The sequence below is a fragment of the Lutjanus erythropterus genome, chromosome 7 (genome assembly GCF_056507025.1).
Source record: "Lutjanus erythropterus isolate fLutEry1 chromosome 7, fLutEry1.hap2, whole genome shotgun sequence".
NCBI lineage: Eukaryota > Metazoa > Chordata > Actinopteri > Lutjaniformes > Lutjanidae > Lutjanus > Lutjanus erythropterus.
Window position 1 is genome coordinate 6,799,189 of NC_139323.1, and position 20,962 is coordinate 6,820,150.

Below are 20,962 nucleotides of genomic sequence, written 5' to 3' on the forward strand. Positions count from 1 at the left end.
GTATCATCCATCTTGGCAGCATGACAACATGTGAACACATTTTTTTTAGCTGTAGCTATATGTCTTAAAAATAATTAAGAGTGACCTGTTTCACTTTACAGATGATAAAAATAATCTGCTATTGTTCAAATTGTGCTATAATTTACTTGCCCTGTAAAGTGAGGCTACAAACTCTGCTTTGCTCAGCTTGGAAGATTAAAGATGTGAGGCTTGAGGCTAAATAAATGACCACAGCATTAGATAGTAATAAGTCCCGTATAAGATGCTTGTTAACATTAATATGTTAATTTAGTGTTAATAATAACACAATAAACATGTTTATTGTTTGATTATAAGACATTTAGGCACTTATAACAAACTTGATTAAAAAAAACTCTAAGTATATAAAATCTGGTCTCAAAATCATGAAAAAATGACCAGGTTTCTCTGCTCAGAAACGCTGGGGGCGTGTCCGCTCCGCTGTCTCAGTGTCAAACACCACTCTGACCCGAAACATGGACCCTCTGTCTTGCAGCTTTATTGGACATGCTTTTATTTCTTCTGTGTCAAGCTGTTGGAACTCAAGTGAGCTGAAGTGAACTGCTGGGCTGAGAGAGTCACTGAAGGTACGTTCGTAATTGAGAAGGTGAGGGAGGAGGGAGGGGGAGGTGGTGTCTGTGTGATGGTTCATGGAGCTTATATAGTGTTGGGGCTCTGGTACGTCACCAAGCCATGTTTCAAGATCAACCAAAAAATCCTGAACACAGAACAGCATAACTGTCAAACTCTACACTTCAGTACAACATAGATCTCCGTCTTTTCAAGTTTTTAACAACTATGTTGTAACATCTAGAATGTGTTTAAAAGAGTCCTTTACAAGGACTTAACCTAAGCTTTCTTGTTGCTTTATTAAGATTTCTACATACTTCATTATGCATTTACTAGCAGTTACCTATGCATTTATTAACAATTACCGATCATGTATTAATAGTTGATTATGCATTGTGGGTGTACCTGATCTAAAGTGTGAACAGTGCTTATTGAAGTTCATCCTTTATTATGTACTTATTAACAGTTAACAGGATCTTATCATCATTAAGTGCATAATAAAGGCTTACTTAACCTCAATAAGCAATTGTTCACACTGATGAACAGGTACACTCAAAATGCATTGTCAACTATTAATAAGTGCATTGTTAACTGGTAATAAATACATAATAAAGTATGTAGAAATCTTAATAAAGCAACAACAAATAAATTAAATGTCTTTGAAATGCTATTATAAAACAAAACTTATGAGGTTATTATTAACATTCTTAAATGGTCCACAAACTGTTAACAAGTTTCTTATAAGTGCTCATAAAGGTTTTATAATCTAACAGTAAACATGTTTATTGTGTTATTATTAACACTTGTGCATGTAGACATTGTATTAAACTGACTCAGTGGGATAGATGGATTTATAGCCCTGAGTATAACTTAAATTTATCTTATTTTCTTGCAGCACATAGCACGGAAAACCATTTATGTGTGACCCGAACTGTGAGAATGTGATGATTTACAGTACTCAGTGGGCAGTTTTGATGTGGTCACAGTCGCACACTAAAGCTGCCGGGTCAAATCCCTCACACATAAATGGCCATCGGGGTCAATTAAGATATCCCTTTCCCCAGATATGCCCTGCGTCCGCTGGTTAGTTCCCTGCCGTCAGCTTTTAGGAAGCACATCTCAGCTGTTTGAGTCGCTGCAATATGAGTTCCTATGCAGGTCCATCCAAAGTATTTCTGTATCTAATATGCAACATGACGGTGGACAAGCTGGTGGGGGGTTGGAAAGGGCATTCTTAAAAAAGAAATGTGGGCCTTGGGGAGCAGTATGGATCTTATTGGTGCTCATCCAAGCTTAAGTGAAACTCTCATTAGACATAAAGGCACTGTTCATCCTAGGTAGCATGATGTCCCCACTTTGGTTTTAGTGGTGTCAGTGATCCTACAAACACACAAATATTTTAAAAGCAATTAGCGTTAATCCTTTAAAATGATATGATTTGATATGGTAAGATATATTTATCTTTAAGTGGTGTGATTTACCTGTGACACAGCGTAGTGGTTTCTACCCCAGCTGCTGGCCTATGAAGATGACATGGATGTTTATTTATTTATAGGAAACTATCATATTTGCATAGTTTGATGTAGGCAAAGTGTCATCAGTGGCAGCCAAACCACTGCCAATGTTTTAAATTTCAGGGCTAAAAACATGCAAGCTGCCTATCATTTGCAAAATATGAAACTGAACACGCTGGACAGCAACTGTGTTAATGGCAGTGACACAGAAGGGACACAGCACCTCGAGAAGGGTCAGTGACCTCAGAAATCCCATAAACATGAATGTGGAACATGGCAAGATATTTCTGACTTTGATGGTTGAAATGTCTAAAACAAAAATATAATATAAAATATAAAAAAATAATATATATATATATATATATATATATATATATATATATATATATATATATATATATATATATATATATATAATTCACCTGCTTTCCGTGAAAAGGGATTGACCCCCGCAGAGGAGGGCTGGGATGAAATCATGCCAGGCGACATGACGGCAGGCGGTGGAGGAGGACAGAAGCCAGTGGTGGGTGGTAGCACCTGAGAAAACATACAAAAATATATTTCTTTAGTCACTAAATTGAAAACTTGATGATAACTGAACACTGTGATGATACATTTACTGTACTCTTACTGTCTGAGCTGAGCTCTCCTTTGGAACGTCTTTGGGTTTTGATCTGAACCAACCGCTGAACCATCCAGCCTTGGCAGGCTGCATAAAACACAGAGAAATGTCAAACAACATAATGTAATTTGTTTTAATAGGTGTCAATATGACAGGAGCTCCACCCACTTGTTCGGGAGGCGCGTTGTTCTGCCCCAAGGTCTCTAATTCTTGTGGAATGCTCTGCTGGCTTTGCCCCTGATGACTGATGCCAACTTCCAGCATCTGACCCCCAGTCTGTAAAGTCGAATACAGACGCAGCACACATCCAGGTGACATTTTAGAAACATTTACCAATGCGGCACGTGCTTAAAAAGGTTTAAAGGTGCAATATGAAAGAATTGCCAGATTTTAGCCACCAGCCGAATTCATATAACCTGACAAATAGAACCATCTGGAAAGTCATCCTTAGAAACTGTTTGGAAAAGGGCAGGCACTTTCGAAAAACAGTTGACAGGTAATTGGATGAATCATCTGCCTGTCACATCTAACACAACTTCAACCAATCAGATCAACGACCCTTATGACATAGTAGGAGAGCACTGAGGAGGAAACACAACAACTCACAGTCTGAAGTTAGCCATGTTGGTAGGCGATTCTTGTAAAGATGATTTTTGTTTAAAAAAAAAAAAAAAAGCACATTAAGGACAGTCACTTCCATGGATACTCCTCACTGTCGTCACACCTAAAACCACACCAATAGCTGCCTAACCACAGACTTCGAGACAAGGAAACTGGAAGTGCTAATATGCTAACTCTTCTTCAGGTCTTAGGATGTATTCTTGCAGCACTCTATATGGGCTGGATATCAGCAGAGTAAGTGCTACCTACTGCTAACTGTAGATGCTGTTAGCTAGTTAGCTCAGTTTGCCATGCAGCTACTAGCGGCCCTATAGCTGACTCTGCAGGGACTGGGAGCTACAAGGCAACTAAACTACTAGTTTTAGTTTCAAAAGAAAGAAACTTGAATTCAGTAAAAAAAAAAAAAAGTTGTTTATTTTGTGTATTTTTAGACTTAAAAGCTTGCGTGACGTGGCAAACTCACAGCTTACACACATCTCCCAGCTGAAACTGAACGTGGTAGTACAAGACAGGCTGCGCTGGGGCTAGCTGGTTAGCATGCTAACCTCAGTAAATATCTCTAACATGACATAACATCAAAACTGTTTCCTCACATTCTGCAATATTTTAACAAATAGTTTTACATATTGCACATTTAAATCTGAAACACTATGAAAGTATTAAAAGTAATAAAATATTGACATTTTTTTAGGGAAGAAATAAATTTTAGCTATATAAATCAAGAAAAAGATTCCATCAAATAACCAGGAGGGTGTCACTTTGAGTTTCTTGCTTATTATCAGTACAGAATATTACAAGCATTACTCACTGTGCTTGCTCCGAAGGCCGACCCCGCCGCTGTAGGAGCAATGAAATCAAAATATCACACACAGGCTGACTCTCAAGAGCCAATGGTAGATATTTGAATAGAGAAAGGAATGAATGCTGTCTAACATTAGGGCTTCTCACCCTCTGCTGCTGATGGCACATTACTCAGAGGACAATGTGGCGCAGCTGTCCTGACTTCAGCGCTATCTGTGTTATGATAACTGAAGTCTTGGCCCGCTGCCACTGTGGGCGCTGGGGGAGCATAAACCACCGTTACTGGCACTGGATAATTGGCTTGTGGCCTAACCAGAGAAACAGAGAGAGAAGAACGGTGACATAACAGGGTCCATTAGGACTGGATATCACATGTGCAGCAAGCGTTTGTGTTTGAAGCGAATAATAAGGCATGTTGCTGAACATTTTGTACCAGTCCTGAGCTGCGCTGACGTCCCGTGACAGCGCTGTCATTTCCTCAGTGTTTCCTTCGACTGGATGCTCAAGGCTTTCTTGATCCTCAGTGCCTCTGTAATAAAGGAATTCAGGCTCTGGGCTCTGGACGTCACGGCTTAGGTCGTCCAAGTCTGACTCTGAAGAAAAATTAAAATGACAGCAACATTCTTGAGAGTATTCATTAGCACAGTACAAGAAAGCAGAGACAGAGGACACTGCTCTCTAGTGGAAAACAAACCACACTGTTTCATTTGAGGTATTGAGAGGATTAGGACTTACCTAAGCACTCTTTTCTGTCCTCAGGGGCCAAAGCACTTCCCTCTGTAGGTGGCTGGAAGGTTCCTGTGTAGTCGTAAGTCCCCATCTGAGTAAAACAATGAATTTATAGACTTTAGACAAACAAGAGCTCTGTGATTACTTACTACTACCAGGAGTGTTTCCAGACTCTTTTGAGTGGGGAACTGACTTTTACAGGAGTGGCATGAAGTGCACCCGTACATGAACACATTAATGTACCATTTCATGTATCTACTTTAATTACTAACATTACAGTATCTTACACTTTTGTACATTTCTGTGTGTAACATTTTTATTTAAAAGATTTTACTTTCACGATGCTATTACACTTCCATACTTAATTCTTTAAATCCTCAAAACTAAATTGTACCTGTATTATACTTCTTTCCTCAGGCTGTGAGTTCAAGAGAAGTTCAAGCAGTACTTCTACTTTTACCAGTCTTTTTTTTTTTTTTTTATACAATAAATAAGTATCTGTACTTTTACTTGAATACAGACTGTGTGTTCATTTACCACCTCTGCAATTCAAGCACCATTGTGGGGTAAACAAATCAGCTTTGCTTTATGAAAGCCATAGAGAAGCTGGTCTGGTCTGGAGCACTCACCTGTAAACTGTGGTACCTTGCACGGAGCTGTTTCAGCCAGTCTGGTTCCTGCCCGGCTCCGCTGACCCCTGCTTCACTGAACTGACCCTCGGAGTGTCTCAGTCTGTCTGACAGCTGCAGGAGGAAGGACAAACACAGTATTATCTAGGTAGAATTCAATAAGAACTCCAAATCACGGTGATTACAACTGCATAAGACGTAATATGTGCATATAGTAAGTATGTAGGAGGATAGGAGGATGTGTGAATACCTTAATAACCTCTCCAGTCAGCACAAAGAAAGGCTCCATCTGTTTGAGGATCGCCCGTCCTACCACCTCACAGTAATGAAAGGCCTGAGATGCAAGCCCACAGTCCAGCAGTCGACTGGCATACAGGAACTTATACACCTGAACACAACACAGCAACATTCAGCATCACACGCCTCTTTATCAGACTGATTTAAATATGGTTACAAATGAGAAATTTTATAATACAATCTATAAAACTGTTTGTAGAAAGCAGTGAGATGTGGTGTAAATAGGAACTACCTGAAAGGATGGTATTGAAAAGCATTTGCCCCCAAGTGTCTGACAGTACTCGTACAACTCAGTGCACTGGATGGCCAGGTTTGTGGCAAAGTGTTTAAAGGGCTGCCTAAAAGAGAGGAGACGATACACCACAACAAACATAAGCAAGATGATATCAGCAAATAATAAATAGTAGGTAAAACAAACATGAAAAGATAAATAAGGAGCATTGAAAGACATTTACCTATTCTTATTCAAGTTGTGCATGAACAGGCTAAAAGAGAGGCATACTCATATTTTTGGTGAACTGAACAAATCAATTTGTGATTAATGAACATCAACAATGCTCACATCGTCAGCTGATCAAAAAACTTGTGAGTGGTAATGTCATACAAAAACTTTCTTTGATCACGAAGCTTCATGTCTCTCTAAATTTCTGTGGTTTATCAGTGACGTGTATGAACTCCACTGCAGGCTGGAGTCTGTTAACAGTGAGAAACACACAGATAGATCTACATTAAAGGCCCATTACATTGAAAGCCCATTCCTGCCGATATGATGGACAAAAGAAGGCCCTGTAACTCACTATAATGAGAAACTTTGTTGAAATAATGTCTTGGAATCTCAAAATAATGAGAAAAAAAGAGAAAATTGAGAAATTGAGATACTAAGTCATTATTTTCAGAAAGTTTCTCATTATTTTGATGTACTAACTCAATATTTTAAGATGACTATTTGAATGATGATTACATTGTTTGCTAGCTAGCCAGCTAAGTTATCTACCACACTGTGGTGATAATCAAAATACTTAAAAATGCAACAAAAAGGATGATAAATACCACTAACAATATGTATCAAGCTATCAGTGAAAAATGAAGTAATTATCTTGAGGATGAAAAATCATTCAGTTTGTTGTCAAAGGTAAAGTTACTTTACCATTGACAGGAAGTACACAGACGTGCAGCTCATAAAATGGATTTGACTGTCTGTATTTCTCATAATTCTACTTTTTTTATATTTATCAATCAAAATTGTGACAACAACAGCAGCTCATCTGATGAATGACATCAATGGCAGCTCACCTGTGGCTGCTGCCTAGAAGCACCAGCCTCTCTGCCTTCAGCGAGAACACCCCAAAGGGAACGCCGGCTGTCAGGTAGCACACGTGGGCGGCATGTAAGAGGCCTTTGGAGGCTGCACAGAAAAGAGCAATACAAAACAATAAGCTTGTATGTCTGTGCAGAAACAACAGCACAACCTGCCAGTCAGTGGGTCCGTACCGAGCGTGTCTCCCATGGTGACGATGGCCTTCTGTTGGACGGCGGGATCACCTGTCTCATTGGACAGCATGACAGCCAGATGGGGCCTCCAGTCTCCCCATTTTTCATTTCCACAGCCCTGCAGACAGAGCGTCAAAATTTGGTAACATGTTATAACAAGGTCCCTAGCATTAGTTAATAAGCAATTATGCCCTTATAAAAGGCTGATTAACATTAATATGAGTAAATAAGACTACATATATGTGTTAATAAAAGCATAATAAACATGGTGATTGTAAAATCATAAGACATTTACAAGCATTCATGACAAACTTGATTAACAGTTAACTATATTTTTTCTGGCTACCAGTGTGAGTCTTAAGTGTGAACAATGTTTATTAAAGTTAATAAAGCCTTAATTATGCACTTGTTATAAGTTAAATATGCCGTTTGTGACCACCAGATCTAAAGTCTGAACAATGTTTATTAAGGTTAATAAATCCTTTATTATGCACAATTAACTATGTTTTTTGTGGCTACCAGATCATAAGTGTGAGCAAAGCTTATTAAGATTAATTAATTCTTAATTATACTCTTATTAATAGTTAACTATGTCTTTTGTGACCACCAAATCTAAATTCTCAACAATGATTATTAAAGTTAATAAATTCTTTATTATGCACTTATTAACAGTTAACTATGTTTTTTTGTGGCTACCAGATTTTAAGTGTGAAGAATATTTATAAGGATTCACTCTTATACACTGATAAGACACAGACACTTTTAGAATACAGTTACTGAAGCTGTGATGATTCACGTGTGTGAGGAGTTTATGTTGTGGATGTTTTACCGCAGCTACAGCAGGAATTCTCCCAGACAGCAGCTGGAAGAGAGTCTGGAGGGGATCACTGGCCTTCAGCTGGCCTGTAAACCTGCCAAAAGAGCAATTTTTGTTATTGCACATCTTAACCAAGGTTTTATCACATGCTAGCAGCAAAGACACTGTCAAAAAAGGAGCCATTACATTTACCCCTGCTGCTACTGTGTGCAGAAGTGATCCAACATGCCGATAGCTCAAATTCTGCCTCCTGTCAATTACAAATCGAAATCAGCCTGGCTATCTGTCAACCTCCCCTCCCCCAGACATTCCTCTGGTGTCACGGCAGGACATATGCTGCGTGGGACATACTGATGATTCCAGAATCGTCTGTAAAAATTGGATTCTGTTACATGATCAACAGTTTCACAGAAACTGTACTTAGTGATATATAGTACAAGCATTCAAGCAGACAGGTTCCTCACTCAGCACAGGTCTCCTGTGTCCTCTGCCACTGATGCACAGGCTAAAAGGCATTAATTTAGTTTATTGTATGTCAAGCACGATTATTTACATTCTCCAGGAAAGTGTTAATGGTCTGTTATGTACTGTAATAAGACTACCCTCCATAAATTATAAATAACTCAGAAGCCAAGATGAACTCTGAAAAACAAGGAAATAATGACATCTCCCAAAGCTCCAAGAAATACTGATTTATAATTGCGTCATTAATAATAAATTTTTCACCTTTGACTAATTGACAAATACAGTTTAGAAAGAGCACTAATAAACACACATCATCTATTGGCTTGTGCAAAGATATAAAGCAAATTGTCGTTCTTTTTTTTTTATTGAAAAAGTTTACGAACAGGAAGCTGTGTTAAAGGGTTCTGGAGGTTTAATCTCTTGTTGTTTTTATTTTCATAATTTTAATTACCTTCCACAAGTTCTAAATAAAGGCCACTATTTTTGGACACAGGACTATTGGAATGTCACATGTCTTGTTCCTTGCCGAATGCTACACAAGTCACAAGTGTAGAATAATCTTCTCTGTTCAGTACAGAAATAAAAAATTAAGAGTAAATAATTAAAATTTGTAAAATAAATAAAGTTCCACAAATGAGTCTACAGCCATGCTGGCAGGCTATACTTTGACACAGTGGAGCTTTAGGCTACTTGTTCACATCAGCATACATATGTTCACAAGGGCAGTGTTAACATTCTGATGTTCAGCAGGTATCATGTTTACCACGGTCACCATTTTTGCTTGACATATTAACATGCTAACATTTGCTAATTAGCACTGGGCACAAAGTACAGCTGAGGCTGATGGGAAAGTCATGATAAAGGTCATGAATCAAACTTTTGGACAGAAAGTAAAATTTTGATTTGATGATGCACGAGATGAAAAGTCAGAGGATCGACAAAGTGATTACAAGTGATCCTGAAGAATTTGTGTACCAAACATAGACTGTATATATAGAGATGGACAACATGACAGCTCCCTGTAAGTGAAGCCAATGCATCTTGATCGCCCCCTGGTGGCTGACTGCAGTCCAAGTGTTAAATCCTGCCTCCCCAGTGTTAGTAGATAGGACATGGACCAAACTAAAACACTCTTTACACTGATGTTTGTTCTAGTGTTAATTTTTCTGATCGATATTGTTTTAATTACTTATGTGATGATATTAAAAAAAGTGGTTATGACATGATTGACAGCTGAGCCCTGCTCAGGATTGATTCTTGTGTTTTGTGGACTGAAAAACTAAACTAAACCTAATAACAGAATTTTCATTTTTGGGTGAACTATCCCTTTAACTGATCCTGGACAGGTTGGTATGTTGAGTAAGGAGCATAAGGTTAATGTTACACTAATAAGTCCAGCTGACTTCCTGTTGACTCCTCACTCCTCCTCACTGAATGGAATGCTATTTGAGTGAGTGTCTATCACATGATGACCAAACACAATGTGCCATTTTTTCCCCCCAGGATGGTGAAAGCATGACCCATCCTTCACAGTCTCTGATTGCCTAGTACTTGTCACGTCATTGTTTGGGTTGGTTAGGTGCAGGCATGAGTAGTGAGGTTGGTAAGAACATCAGGGTAGGCCAATCAGAGACAGAGTAGGGTGGGTCATGCCTTTGCAATTCTATAGAAAATGTGCGGCCACTACACCGGCATCACTTCACAGCTCAGCTGCCTTCCTGTGGGCTCAACTAAAATTCACACATGAAGCTGAGGATGCGCTCTAAATACAAGTGACAGAAATACTGACCATATTTCCTTATAGCCGTAACACAAGTTTAACACAGCCCAAGTTTAGTCAGGGGGAACATTTCTTCACAAATTACCACTTGTGTGTAGAGCTGATGTACACCGATTTCTTGCAGCTGTCATGTCTCAGATGACTTCACTTGTCTCACCTGTTCAGCACCGTGGTATAGGACCTGTTGTCCATCTTGCTGGCCAGAAAAAGCGCATGTCCCCAAAGGCCACTGCCCATAGCGGACTCCAGGGCCTCCTGGAAACCATACGGGAAGGTGTGAGGGGACAAACACTCAGAGCCCAGCACAGTCTGACATCCATGACAGCCAAAGAATGTATCTAAATACCTGATAAAAACTCATCATATGGGGATTATTATCTGAGTATATACTGTATTTAGATCCTGCCCCAAGAATGGCATTTGGATTAACACTGAGATTACCAGTGGCGGAAAGTACATGTAAGTATTGTAAGTACAATTTTGCAGTACAAATAAATATTGAAACCAGACTTTTAATAAAAGGAAAAAACCTTCTTTCTGCCAGCCAGCAGCAGTTGGGTGTAGCTCTGCAGGCCCTTCTCAGAGCTCTCCGAGCTGAAGCTGCTCAGGTCTCCTGTCAGCAGGTCGTCTCCTTTGCGAGGCGGAGCCTCAGCAGGCGGGCCCTCGCTGAAGTCAATGAGCGTGGGAGCGTCTGACTCCCAGCTTCCATCTGCGTGAGAGCCCTGCATCAGCAGCTCAGCGATATCTGAGCCAACGATTTGCTGTAAGAATGGACATGTAGTGATAATTGTGCCAGAAAAAACATGATCAGTACTTTGATGTTGAGCTAAATGTGTACTATTTCCCAGTGGTGGAATGTAACTAAGTACATTTGCTCTCAAGCAGTGCACTTCAGTGAAAATTCTGACTTGAGTATTTCCATTTTATACAACTTCATACTTCTACTCCTCTACATCTCAGAGGAAAATACTGTACTTCTTAATCCACTGTATTTGTCTGACAGCTTTAGATTTTATTTTTCAGATTACATTTTTTCATCCCCTTCTTGTCGGGTGAAAATCATGAATCTCCAAATTTTGTGATTTTGAATATTTCTAATAAACTGAAGGATGAAATGTTCCTTGATGTGTTGAAATTGAAATCAAAATTCCTTATTAATCTAACTGAATTCTTCAAAAACTCTCTTGGATTAGTGGAGCTGCATTATCACAAAGCTGAAAACAGATACTGTTAAAGTGTGGTTTTGAATTAAGGACTTTTACTTGTAGTGGAGTAATTTCACACTGTGGTACTATTATTATGTCATAGTATTAGTACTTTTACTTAAGTAAAAGATCTGAGCCTTCTCTCAGAGAGCTCCTAACTTAACCTAAAAACTTCGAGCATGGAGTTCTGGTTTAGGAGTGATTTAGGAAACGTCTCAGAGCAGGAGCGAGGAAGAGACAGAAACTTTAATCCTAGTAAGGAGGCATGGTTGACCCTGTTGCCAGATATGACACATGCTTTTAAAGAATATGATTGGTCAATCCAAAAAATGTTTTCTTGTGCACTGCAGTGATAATGGGCATACAATGGACAGTGAAACTGATAAAAAAATGTAGTCTCTATTAAGATATGGTATAATTATAAATACTATTTTATGTAATGAACATCTCTGTTGAATAAATTGTAATATAAATAATGTAATATAATAAGTGTCAGGCTTTAAAATGTTTGAAAACACAGACACAACAACCTGTTCACATGCTGATAGTTTTACATTTACATTAATTTATTTGATGTTTAATTAAATTAAAGTGCTAATGGCAATTTTAGCACTTACAGTGATATTAATGGGGGAACCCTGCTGAGTGTGGACATCCAGTGAAAATCAAATTAATTGTGTCACAATATGAGACTGTGAATGTGCTGTAAGTGTTTGTGTTTTCTCTATTGCACTGGTGCATTTTTCCAAAAAAAATCTTAGTTAGGATCTGGTCTGAACTTTAAGGTGAAGTTCTTAAAAAACATCTGAATACTCCTCCATGTAACAAGACATGATCCGCTCACCCCGTTCTGTCTGCAGAGCAGTATCAGTAGATTCCACAGGAGGGCAGCAGAGTGATTCTCGTGCTGCTTGTCATCTCTCACACAGGCGCCTGCCCTCTGGTGGGCAAACTCTATAGCATCTACTTTGTGCAAATCCTCCCTTCAAAAACACGAAAAACCAACAGAGAACATTTAAACACTGAACTTTAAATATATACAACACTAATATAAATTTCCCGTGTGACATTCAGCAGAATGTTTTCTGATGGTGAAGATCATGATGGGGTTTCTTTAATATTATGTAGCGAGGAGCATTTTCATTAGCAGGATTGCAAAACAAATGACAAAGTGATACCTGGTTAAAGGTCCTGGGAATGTTCTCATCTCCTGCTGTTCCTTTGTGTCACTCAGAATGGCCTGCACACATATAAAGGCAAAGAACATCTCTTGAAAATACTACATAAGAGTCTTAAAACCAGACAGAAAGGGGGAAAATTAAAGGAGGAATATTTTTCTTAATTTTGCATTTCAAGAAAAGGGTTGAAATGTTGAGAATAAACTTTCAGAATAGTACCAAGCATAAAGAAAAATAAATCAGAGGAGATTTTTTTTTCTTGAACTTTGAGAAAATGTTGAGAATAAAGTTGAAATACCATTTCAACTTTATTCTCAACCTTTTAACTTTAATCTTGATATTTTGATTTCATTCTTCATTTCATCTTCAACTTTATTCTTGACATTTCAGTTTTATTCTCAACATTTTGACCTTATTCTGGAGATTTCAACTTTATTCTCAATATTTCAACTTTGTTCTGGACACACTGACTTTTTTTTCAACAATTCAACTTTATTCTTCACATTTCAACTTTATTTTAAACATTTCAACTTTATTCTGGACATTTTGACTTTCTTTAATGCTTGGCCCTAATACATAATACCAGTCCTGACCTCCATGGGGCCTTAAGCTAAATTCCTAAGCAAATTTCCCACACAGTCACACCAAAGGGCTTCCATCTGTCGGTTGAAGAATAAGCTCTAAGAATAAGATCTATTTAGACCAGAATGATTTACAAAAAGCAATATCTATTGAATGGAATATTCTGTGTAGAATCGTTTTATTCATTAACATGAATAAGACATTTTAGAATATATAAAATATAGAAAATACTAAAACATAACACTGAGCTTTGGGTCTGATGCCTGGAAATTAGTCAGTTAATATTGAATCAATCATCAGTGAATGTCAGTCCATCAATTTCCATCTTACACTAATCCAGAGTTGTAATCAGTGATGGACTGTATCTAAGTACATTTACATCAAGTACTGTACTTCTTTTGTACTTTACTTGAGTTACATTTTATCCAACTTTATGCTTCCACACTACATCCCAGAGGCAAATACTGCACTTTTTAATCCACAAAGCTAAAAAAGCTGTTATCTGACTTTTCAGAGATACATGGTTCTCACAGGACAGCAATGCTACAAACATTTCATGGTTTTATAGACCATGATGCATTGCTGTAGATTAAACGAGCCAACAGTGGCCTATAAAGTAGAAGTAGAAGCAGTAAACAGCAGTAATATAAAAGCAATAATGTGAATCCAAAAACATCAGACATAACAACACTGACAGGGAACATTTTACTGCAACACGAATACTTTTACTTTAAGTATATTTATCTGATAATATTTACATACTTCAGTGAGGTTTTGTGAATGGAGGACTTTTACTTGTAGTGAAGTTTTTTTACAGTGTGATATTAGTGCTTTTGCTTCAGTAAAGGATCTGAATACGTTTTACACTCTTAGCCACCTCAGAAGAGTAACATCATGTCTGGACAGACACACTGGTCTCCACAGAGGCTGCTGCAGGAAAGTGTGCACACACATATGAGCACAACTTAATGTTACTGTGAATGAATGATATCAAACATGGAGAGGAGGAAACACAGGTTCACCTGATTACTGCTCACTCTGTTCACTCTTAATATGTTGTTTTCTCTTTAGTTCTGCTTCATCCTCTCATCAAAGTTGTAAACACTGACACCCGCTTTGACATGAGGGAGAGGCGGGGCCCTTGCACACCTCACGGGGCCCTACGCAACTTGCATATTGTGCGTAAATACAGTACTAGTAGTTAAAAAGAAGAAACTCTACTAATGTTATCAACAGAGGCTGGCGTCGATCTTACCTCCAGACTGTGGATTTCCAGCGGGCTGACGTTCTCCTGTGTGGCCAAGCCTGGACTGACCCGGATCAGCTGGCCTGCAGGCCCGAAGCTCACAATGGCATGAGGGATGGAGTACTTAAGAGGAGCTGACATCTGAGACAAAGCTCCATGTGCTGAGGAGACGTGAGGCACCAAAGAACATGTGTCTGTCATGATATACACTTAAGTAAAGTGAAGTGGGCCTGAGAGAAAAGAGCTGTAACTGTACCTTCACTCACCTGCATCAGAAGTGAGAACAGGTTCACTGTGCTCAGCTCCATTAATGTACTGACTCAGTTCACAGCTGCTGGACGATAAGCCTGAGTTTTTGGAACTTTCCAATGTCCCCAGGTTATAAGAGGACACCTCTTCGTTGTCTCTGGAGGAACTGAAGTTGAGGTGCGAGCTGTCTCTCCTTTGGTCATACCTGAAAGAATTAAAGCAACAATATACTGCATTTTCATTAAAATACACGTGCAGCTTTCTACTCTCTGTTGCTGCTGCAACATGTGATTCAGTCTATAGGCAAGTCAGTTATCATAAGGAAGAATATAAAGGCTAGGCATAAGAACATGCATGTTACATATATAACACTTAATATAATGAGTTTGTACACTGCTGATGAGATGGTGCCAATGTTTGTTCACAAGACACACTATAACTAAGTCTAATTTTAGCAGTTCATCATATTGTAATTTTATTATTTATATTAAGAATCTTTTTAAAGTCCCAGAAAAAATATACAGGACATTCCTTCTGCATTCCTCTTTTTGTCCAAAGTTGAAATCTGACGCAACTGTTGGAGCAGCTGAACTGCAAAGTTCATCCCAACTTACTTCCCTTACTGTATAATGCTCCCAATTCCAAATCATTTAATATAACCAATACTTACTCCACATATACTGTAAGAACATGGGAAGCATATTGACATGTTATGCTATTAACTGCTAAGTAGTGCATCTCAGTATGTAGCACATATCGTCAGAACACCGTCACCAGAACTGGAGCTAAGCAGGCGAGAAACAGAAATGAGCAGCAGCCTCTCAATGCCATTTTACACCAAATTAGCTCTGGTTCTTCAACCGGTTCCATTCAAGATTATTTGAATCTTGGTGTTATCTCATGAACCAGCCAACGCCTATTTTGCTTCCTAAGGTGAACCTGCTAATTTTTGAGTATAAATTGTTGCAGCTCTATTACCATTGCACCTCTGCTATTCTGTCTTACTCTAATTTAAAAAAAACAAACAACAATAGGTTGTTATTCAGATTCGTATTATACATCACATTATATTAAAGGAATGTACCAATGACACTGCATCATTTCAAAGTCTTCTTTGAACAGTGTAGCACAAAAACACCACAACAACGACTGCACATGCACAACAGTGTTCCCAAAATTAAAATAAAAATCAAACTGATCAGCTTTCTATATCTCAGTTACAAGTCAGCACAGGGGTTTATTCATAGAAGAAGAATGTTGCGGCTCACCTGTACTCCTCAGTGTACGAGCTCCCTGAATGTTCCTGCTTGTATGATTTGTCATGGTAAGGGTCCGTCCACCAGGGCTCTTGAGGACCCCACTGGCCAGCATCTTCACAATCAGAGTGCACATACAGTAAGTAAGTATCAGTATGTGTAATAAACTGATAATAAAACCTTTATTATCTCAGAGAACTGTTTTCTATCACAGCACCTTGTCGTCTGTGCTGTCCTCTGTAGTAGTCATGCTCATAATAACTGTAGCTCTCTCTATTGTCCCAGTGGCCGTGGGGTGGGTAGTCATACCCATGCCTGAAAATAAAGGACCACATTTTACATCAGTGCTTTCATTCATCTTCTTCACCTGTTCATCCTTTCATCCCAAACAAGGCAGAACTGTGGAAAGCCGAAAATGCCAAAATCAAAAATAAATAAATAAATGACTCAATAAAGAAACATATATGCCATTAAATGCTCCAAAAATAATATTAAAAATAAAAGTAGACATTAATTAATTAATAAAATGTAACAAAAATTGATGCTTTGTGTTCATTTGTATTTGTATATATTTACCATTGTAAATAATGCATTTTACATTTTATTCATTGATTTGTTCATTTTAAATTGATTTCTTTATGTGTTTATTTATTATTTCCACCTCTGCATTTCCCCAAATTTATTTCCATCAAGCTTTTCTTTTTTAACCTTTTTATTGTGTTTTTACATTTCATGATACATTTCTGCTTCATTACGAAAATGCAAGCATGTATTATTATTATTATTTTTGGTGTGTTTAACGGCATATTAAATGATTTATTGAGTATTATTTTTATATTTATATATTGTATAAAAGAATGTTAAAGGATGTAACAAGAGAAAAACATCATAGAAGACATAAAAAGATGAAAATGGCATAATCGATGTAGCAAGATGAAAACATCTGACAAAAATGACTAAAAGACATAACAAGACGAAAACGACATAATGAAACGTTACTAGACGAAAATTACGTAAAAGACGTAATAAGACGAAAATGACTAAAAGGCGTAACTAGACAAAAACAACATAACAAAAACATTACTAAATGAAAATTACATAAAAGATGTAACAAAATGCAAACATCAGATGAAAATGACTGAAAGTCATAACAAGACGACAAGACAACACGTGTAATAAGACAAAAACAATGTCAAAAATAACGTTAAAGATGTTACAAGAGAAAAATGATGTAACAAGACGTAAACAATACGAATAACATAAAAAATGTAACAAAAACTACGTAACAAAACGCAAATGAAGTAAAAAATGTAACAAGACAAAACTAATGTTACAGATGTAACGAGAAAAATTACATAATGATGTAACAATATGAATAACATTAAAAACGTAACAAAAACAACGTAACAAGATGAAAGCGATATAAAAGACTCAACCATGGAGAAAAGGTGAGGTTTGCACAGAAACAGCCAGTAGAAATGTCCTTCAGAGGGCGACTTTTTACTTTTATACTTTGAGTACATTTCAGAAACTGCACTTTTTCACTTTTACTAAAGTGAAGAAGTTAAATCAGTACTTATACTTCTACCAGAGTCTTTTTTTTAACACAAGTATCTGTATTTCTACTCGAGGACAGAATGTGTGTACTTTTGCTACCTCTGCCATTTTCTATCAGTGCACCTTACGATGACATGTTATAACTTTTGTGTTTGACTTGCACTTCATGATTACATTCACAAAATTATTATTATTAGCTTCTTCCTAATATTTAGTCACATTTACTTTTGTTTGATTCATGTGATTAGGAAAATCCCATGAGTGTACACACCTGGACTGAGGTCTTTGGTGTTCTGGACGGCTGTAAGGATACTGCTGTGTGCTGTAGGGATACTGGTCCGGTCTGGCAGGAGGACTGGTAAAATGAGACCTGTAGTGGGCGTCAGGATGAGCCCAGTACCTGTCCCTCTCTCTGTCCTGCTGGGAATACCTGTAGTAGTCCTCTCTGTCCTTCGTTCTGTGGGAGTGATGATAGCCGGAGTCTGTCCAAGGGTGACCTCTGTGATCCATGATGACCCCACGGCACGAGATCAGCCCACCTTAACACCTGAGGGAAATAATGGGAAGCGGGAGTTTTGCAATTCCTCTCCCTTATTCTGAAGTAAAAGTAAAAGAGTTCAAGTTTTGTTTAGTTTCTTACAGCTGAGCTAACACATGCAGTCAAAGTACATCCACGACTGCCACATCATTTCACAGCAACATGAGCTGATAACAAGTCAATATGATAACAAGAGGATAAAGTTCACCAAATACACTGACCCGTATAACAGAAAACAGCGCTAAAAGTTCTCAGTGACAGAAAATTAGAATGACATTTTTAGTTAAGTAAAAATACAAACATATTAGAATCAAAATATACTAAAAATTCCAAAAGTAAAAGTACTCCAAATAACCTATTTAAAATTAATGAATATGACATTGTCATATTTGCCAACCTTTGTGATTTTCCCATGAGACTCCTGTTTTTCATTTCACTCTACCTATTTCCTCCTGGGATCACAACTCTCCTGTATTTCTCCTCGGTTTGGACAAATTTTTCCAAACTCCTTCCACCTGGACAACAATACAGCTATAACAAAACAGACTTCCTAAGAAGGATTCATGTTTCTTATGATGTTTTAGAGGAAAGGGGCATGCATTATGTAAAATAAACCAATTTTCTTTTAGGGGCAGGGGCAAAGATTAAAGTAAGGGTTAGTAAAAAGAAATTTAAGTAAGTAAGTTGCAATGTACTAATCATGTTTTAATTTCTGTACTTGAAAAGTCCCCAGACTGCAGGACACAAAGTTTCTGACACAGTTTTTTTGGTATCAAAATCCTTCAAGGTCATCAAGCACTTATTATTGGATTATAACTAGGCTACTGATGAATTAATGTGCTCATCACTCCAACATTGCAGCTGGTAAATGTGGAGCAAATTTTCATTTCACTCAACAAAAAAATATTAATGATATAATTTCATTTCATGAGTTGAAATCAAGACTTCTTCTATGCACACAATAATTTTATTTCCCTAAAATTTTGTTCACGAATTTCTTAAAATGCACTATGGCGATGTCTATTTTCACATAAGGTTATAGATACCAAATTCGATTCCTGGGAAGGCCAAGTCATGACCCATCCTACTCTGCCTCTGATTGGCCGGTACACGTGTTGCTTAGGTTTAGGTATAAGGAGAGATTGGCCCCAAGAAAATAATTTGGCATCTATAACCCAGTGTGAAATAGCCATAGTGGAAATGTCTTTTTTCAAGATCTTACTCCACATTTTAAAGTGGACTTTTATTGTGACCAGCCCAAGACATAAATGTGCAAATGTGCAATAATCATATGTGTACATGTCACACCTGTCAGGGGGGACTTACTATTAGGCAAATGTTGGCAAGTTACAAAGGGCTCCTGTTTTTCATTTGTTTTTCATCTGTCAGTTATTTGTACTGTTTTTTGTGTTTTTGTGTCCTCTGGGACGGGTTGTAACCGAATGGAATTTCCCCATTGTGGGATCAATAAAGGTTTCATTCATTCATTCATTCATTCATAAGAAGCCTCATAAACTTCTGGTGAGATTTTGTTGTTTTGTTTTGTTTTATTGTCAGTCACTCTTTATGATTGATTTTGGTTTCATCTGGCTACTGAATACAATATATCAAGAATAATGTCATTACTGTATATTCTAGCCTTCTTTTGCATGTGGGGGGATGGCACTTTGGGGTAGCTGTTTTTATTTGGTTTATGTATTTTGTATATTGGTAAAATTCGATACAAAATAATATTTGCTCGTTTATTACGTGTATGTCTTTCTAAAAATCCACAACACCAGAATGCTTTATTCATGCGTCTCTCAGGGCCTCCCCTCTAACTTGGACTATTCCAGGATCTTTCTGCACATCTGGAGAAATGATTCAGGAAGACAACAGCCAACTCGTGTAAACAAAGGGAAAATGAAAAATGAAGCAAAGCTATTTCAGCACAGTATTGAAAAAAGAAAAACTACAAGAAGCAGGAGGACACTAAAAGACAATACCCAACTGAGCCAGAGCCTGTTCACACTTCTGCAGCCTGCCAAGAGATACAGAAGTATCCACAATTGTACCACCAGACCTCAGAACAGCTTGTTTCCTAAAGCTGTGAGACTCCTCCTTCATCCACTGTGCTCCACCATAAATAAAAGTTTATTTTTATGACTTATAATATATATTCCAGGACTGAAAAATGGGAAGAACAGGGGAATGTAGGGAGTCCCATACCTGTGTTTGTGTTCGGCCCCAAAATAACTACACCTGCCCCTGAGTGGATGGATGATCTTGGCAAAGAGGTGCTCACTAACACAGATTTTTAACAAATTTGTGAACAAAATTTGAAGGAATCAAACTCTTTGTGTGCAGAGAAGAAGTCTATGATCTTTTAATTCAACTATTGAAAAAATGGGAGCAAAAACAAAAAGAAGTGTTGAATTTATATTTTTGTTAAGTATATTTCATATGCTGGGAAATTTGTGAGTTTTATCTCAATCAGTAATTCACACCATCAGTTATTTGTTGATCATTTTTTTGTATTATCTGTCTAAATCTGCATAGCAACTACTGATTAAAGTCATTAAATAAATGTAGGCGAGCAAAAAGTATAAATATTCACCTCTGAAATGTAGTGGAGAAGAAGTGGAAAGTAGACTGTTTAAAAAAATAGAAAACTGGAAAAAGTGAGTAAAAGAACTCAACTGTGTCAAGTTGTGTATTACTGCCACCAACTTATTTAGAAAAAAAACACGTTAAATAGCATAGAATGAAAAGTATGAGGGCAAAAAGTACTTGAAACTTAGGGAGTAAAATTAACAGA

The 20,962-nt window shown here is 37.6% G+C and overlaps 1 protein-coding gene across 1 annotated transcript; it reads right to left on the reverse strand.

Annotated features, from left to right (window-relative positions):
• Positions 1–589: 589 nt before the first annotated feature.
• Positions 590–18,155, reverse strand: sec16b (SEC16 homolog B, endoplasmic reticulum export factor). Its single transcript, XM_084722481.1, has 24 exons — positions 17,899–18,155; positions 16,288–16,385; positions 16,083–16,185; positions 14,832–15,019; positions 14,575–14,726; positions 12,738–12,799; positions 12,404–12,542; positions 10,885–11,115; positions 10,512–10,609; positions 8,122–8,203; positions 7,293–7,410; positions 7,095–7,206; positions 6,034–6,139; positions 5,755–5,892; positions 5,505–5,618; positions 4,882–4,966; positions 4,580–4,739; positions 4,294–4,454; positions 4,154–4,182; positions 2,893–3,000; positions 2,734–2,811; positions 2,525–2,639; positions 2,070–2,108; positions 590–1,968 (listed from the first exon to the last, which is right to left on the reverse strand). Exons 1-23 carry the CDS (start codon positions 18,135–18,137, stop codon positions 2,092–2,094), a joined length of 2,733 nt encoding a protein of 910 aa, XP_084578607.1. The 5' UTR covers positions 18,138–18,155; the 3' UTR covers positions 590–1,968; positions 2,070–2,091.
• Positions 18,156–20,962: the final 2,807 nt, after the last annotated feature.

Bases quoted from the DNA above. Each gene is read 5' to 3' on its own strand.
- sec16b (XM_084722481.1), bottom strand. From the start codon at position 18,137: ATGGATCACAGAGGTCACCCTTGGACAGACTCCGGCTATCATCACTCC. The intron at 5,619-5,754 runs GTATTCACACAT...TTCCTCCTGCAG, and splicing joins TGACTGGAGAGGTTATTAAG to CTGTCAGACAGACTGAGACA. The intron at 3,001-4,153 runs GTGAGTAATGCT...TCGACTTTACAG, and splicing joins CGGCCTTCGGAGCAAGCACA to ACTGGGGGTCAGATGCTGGA.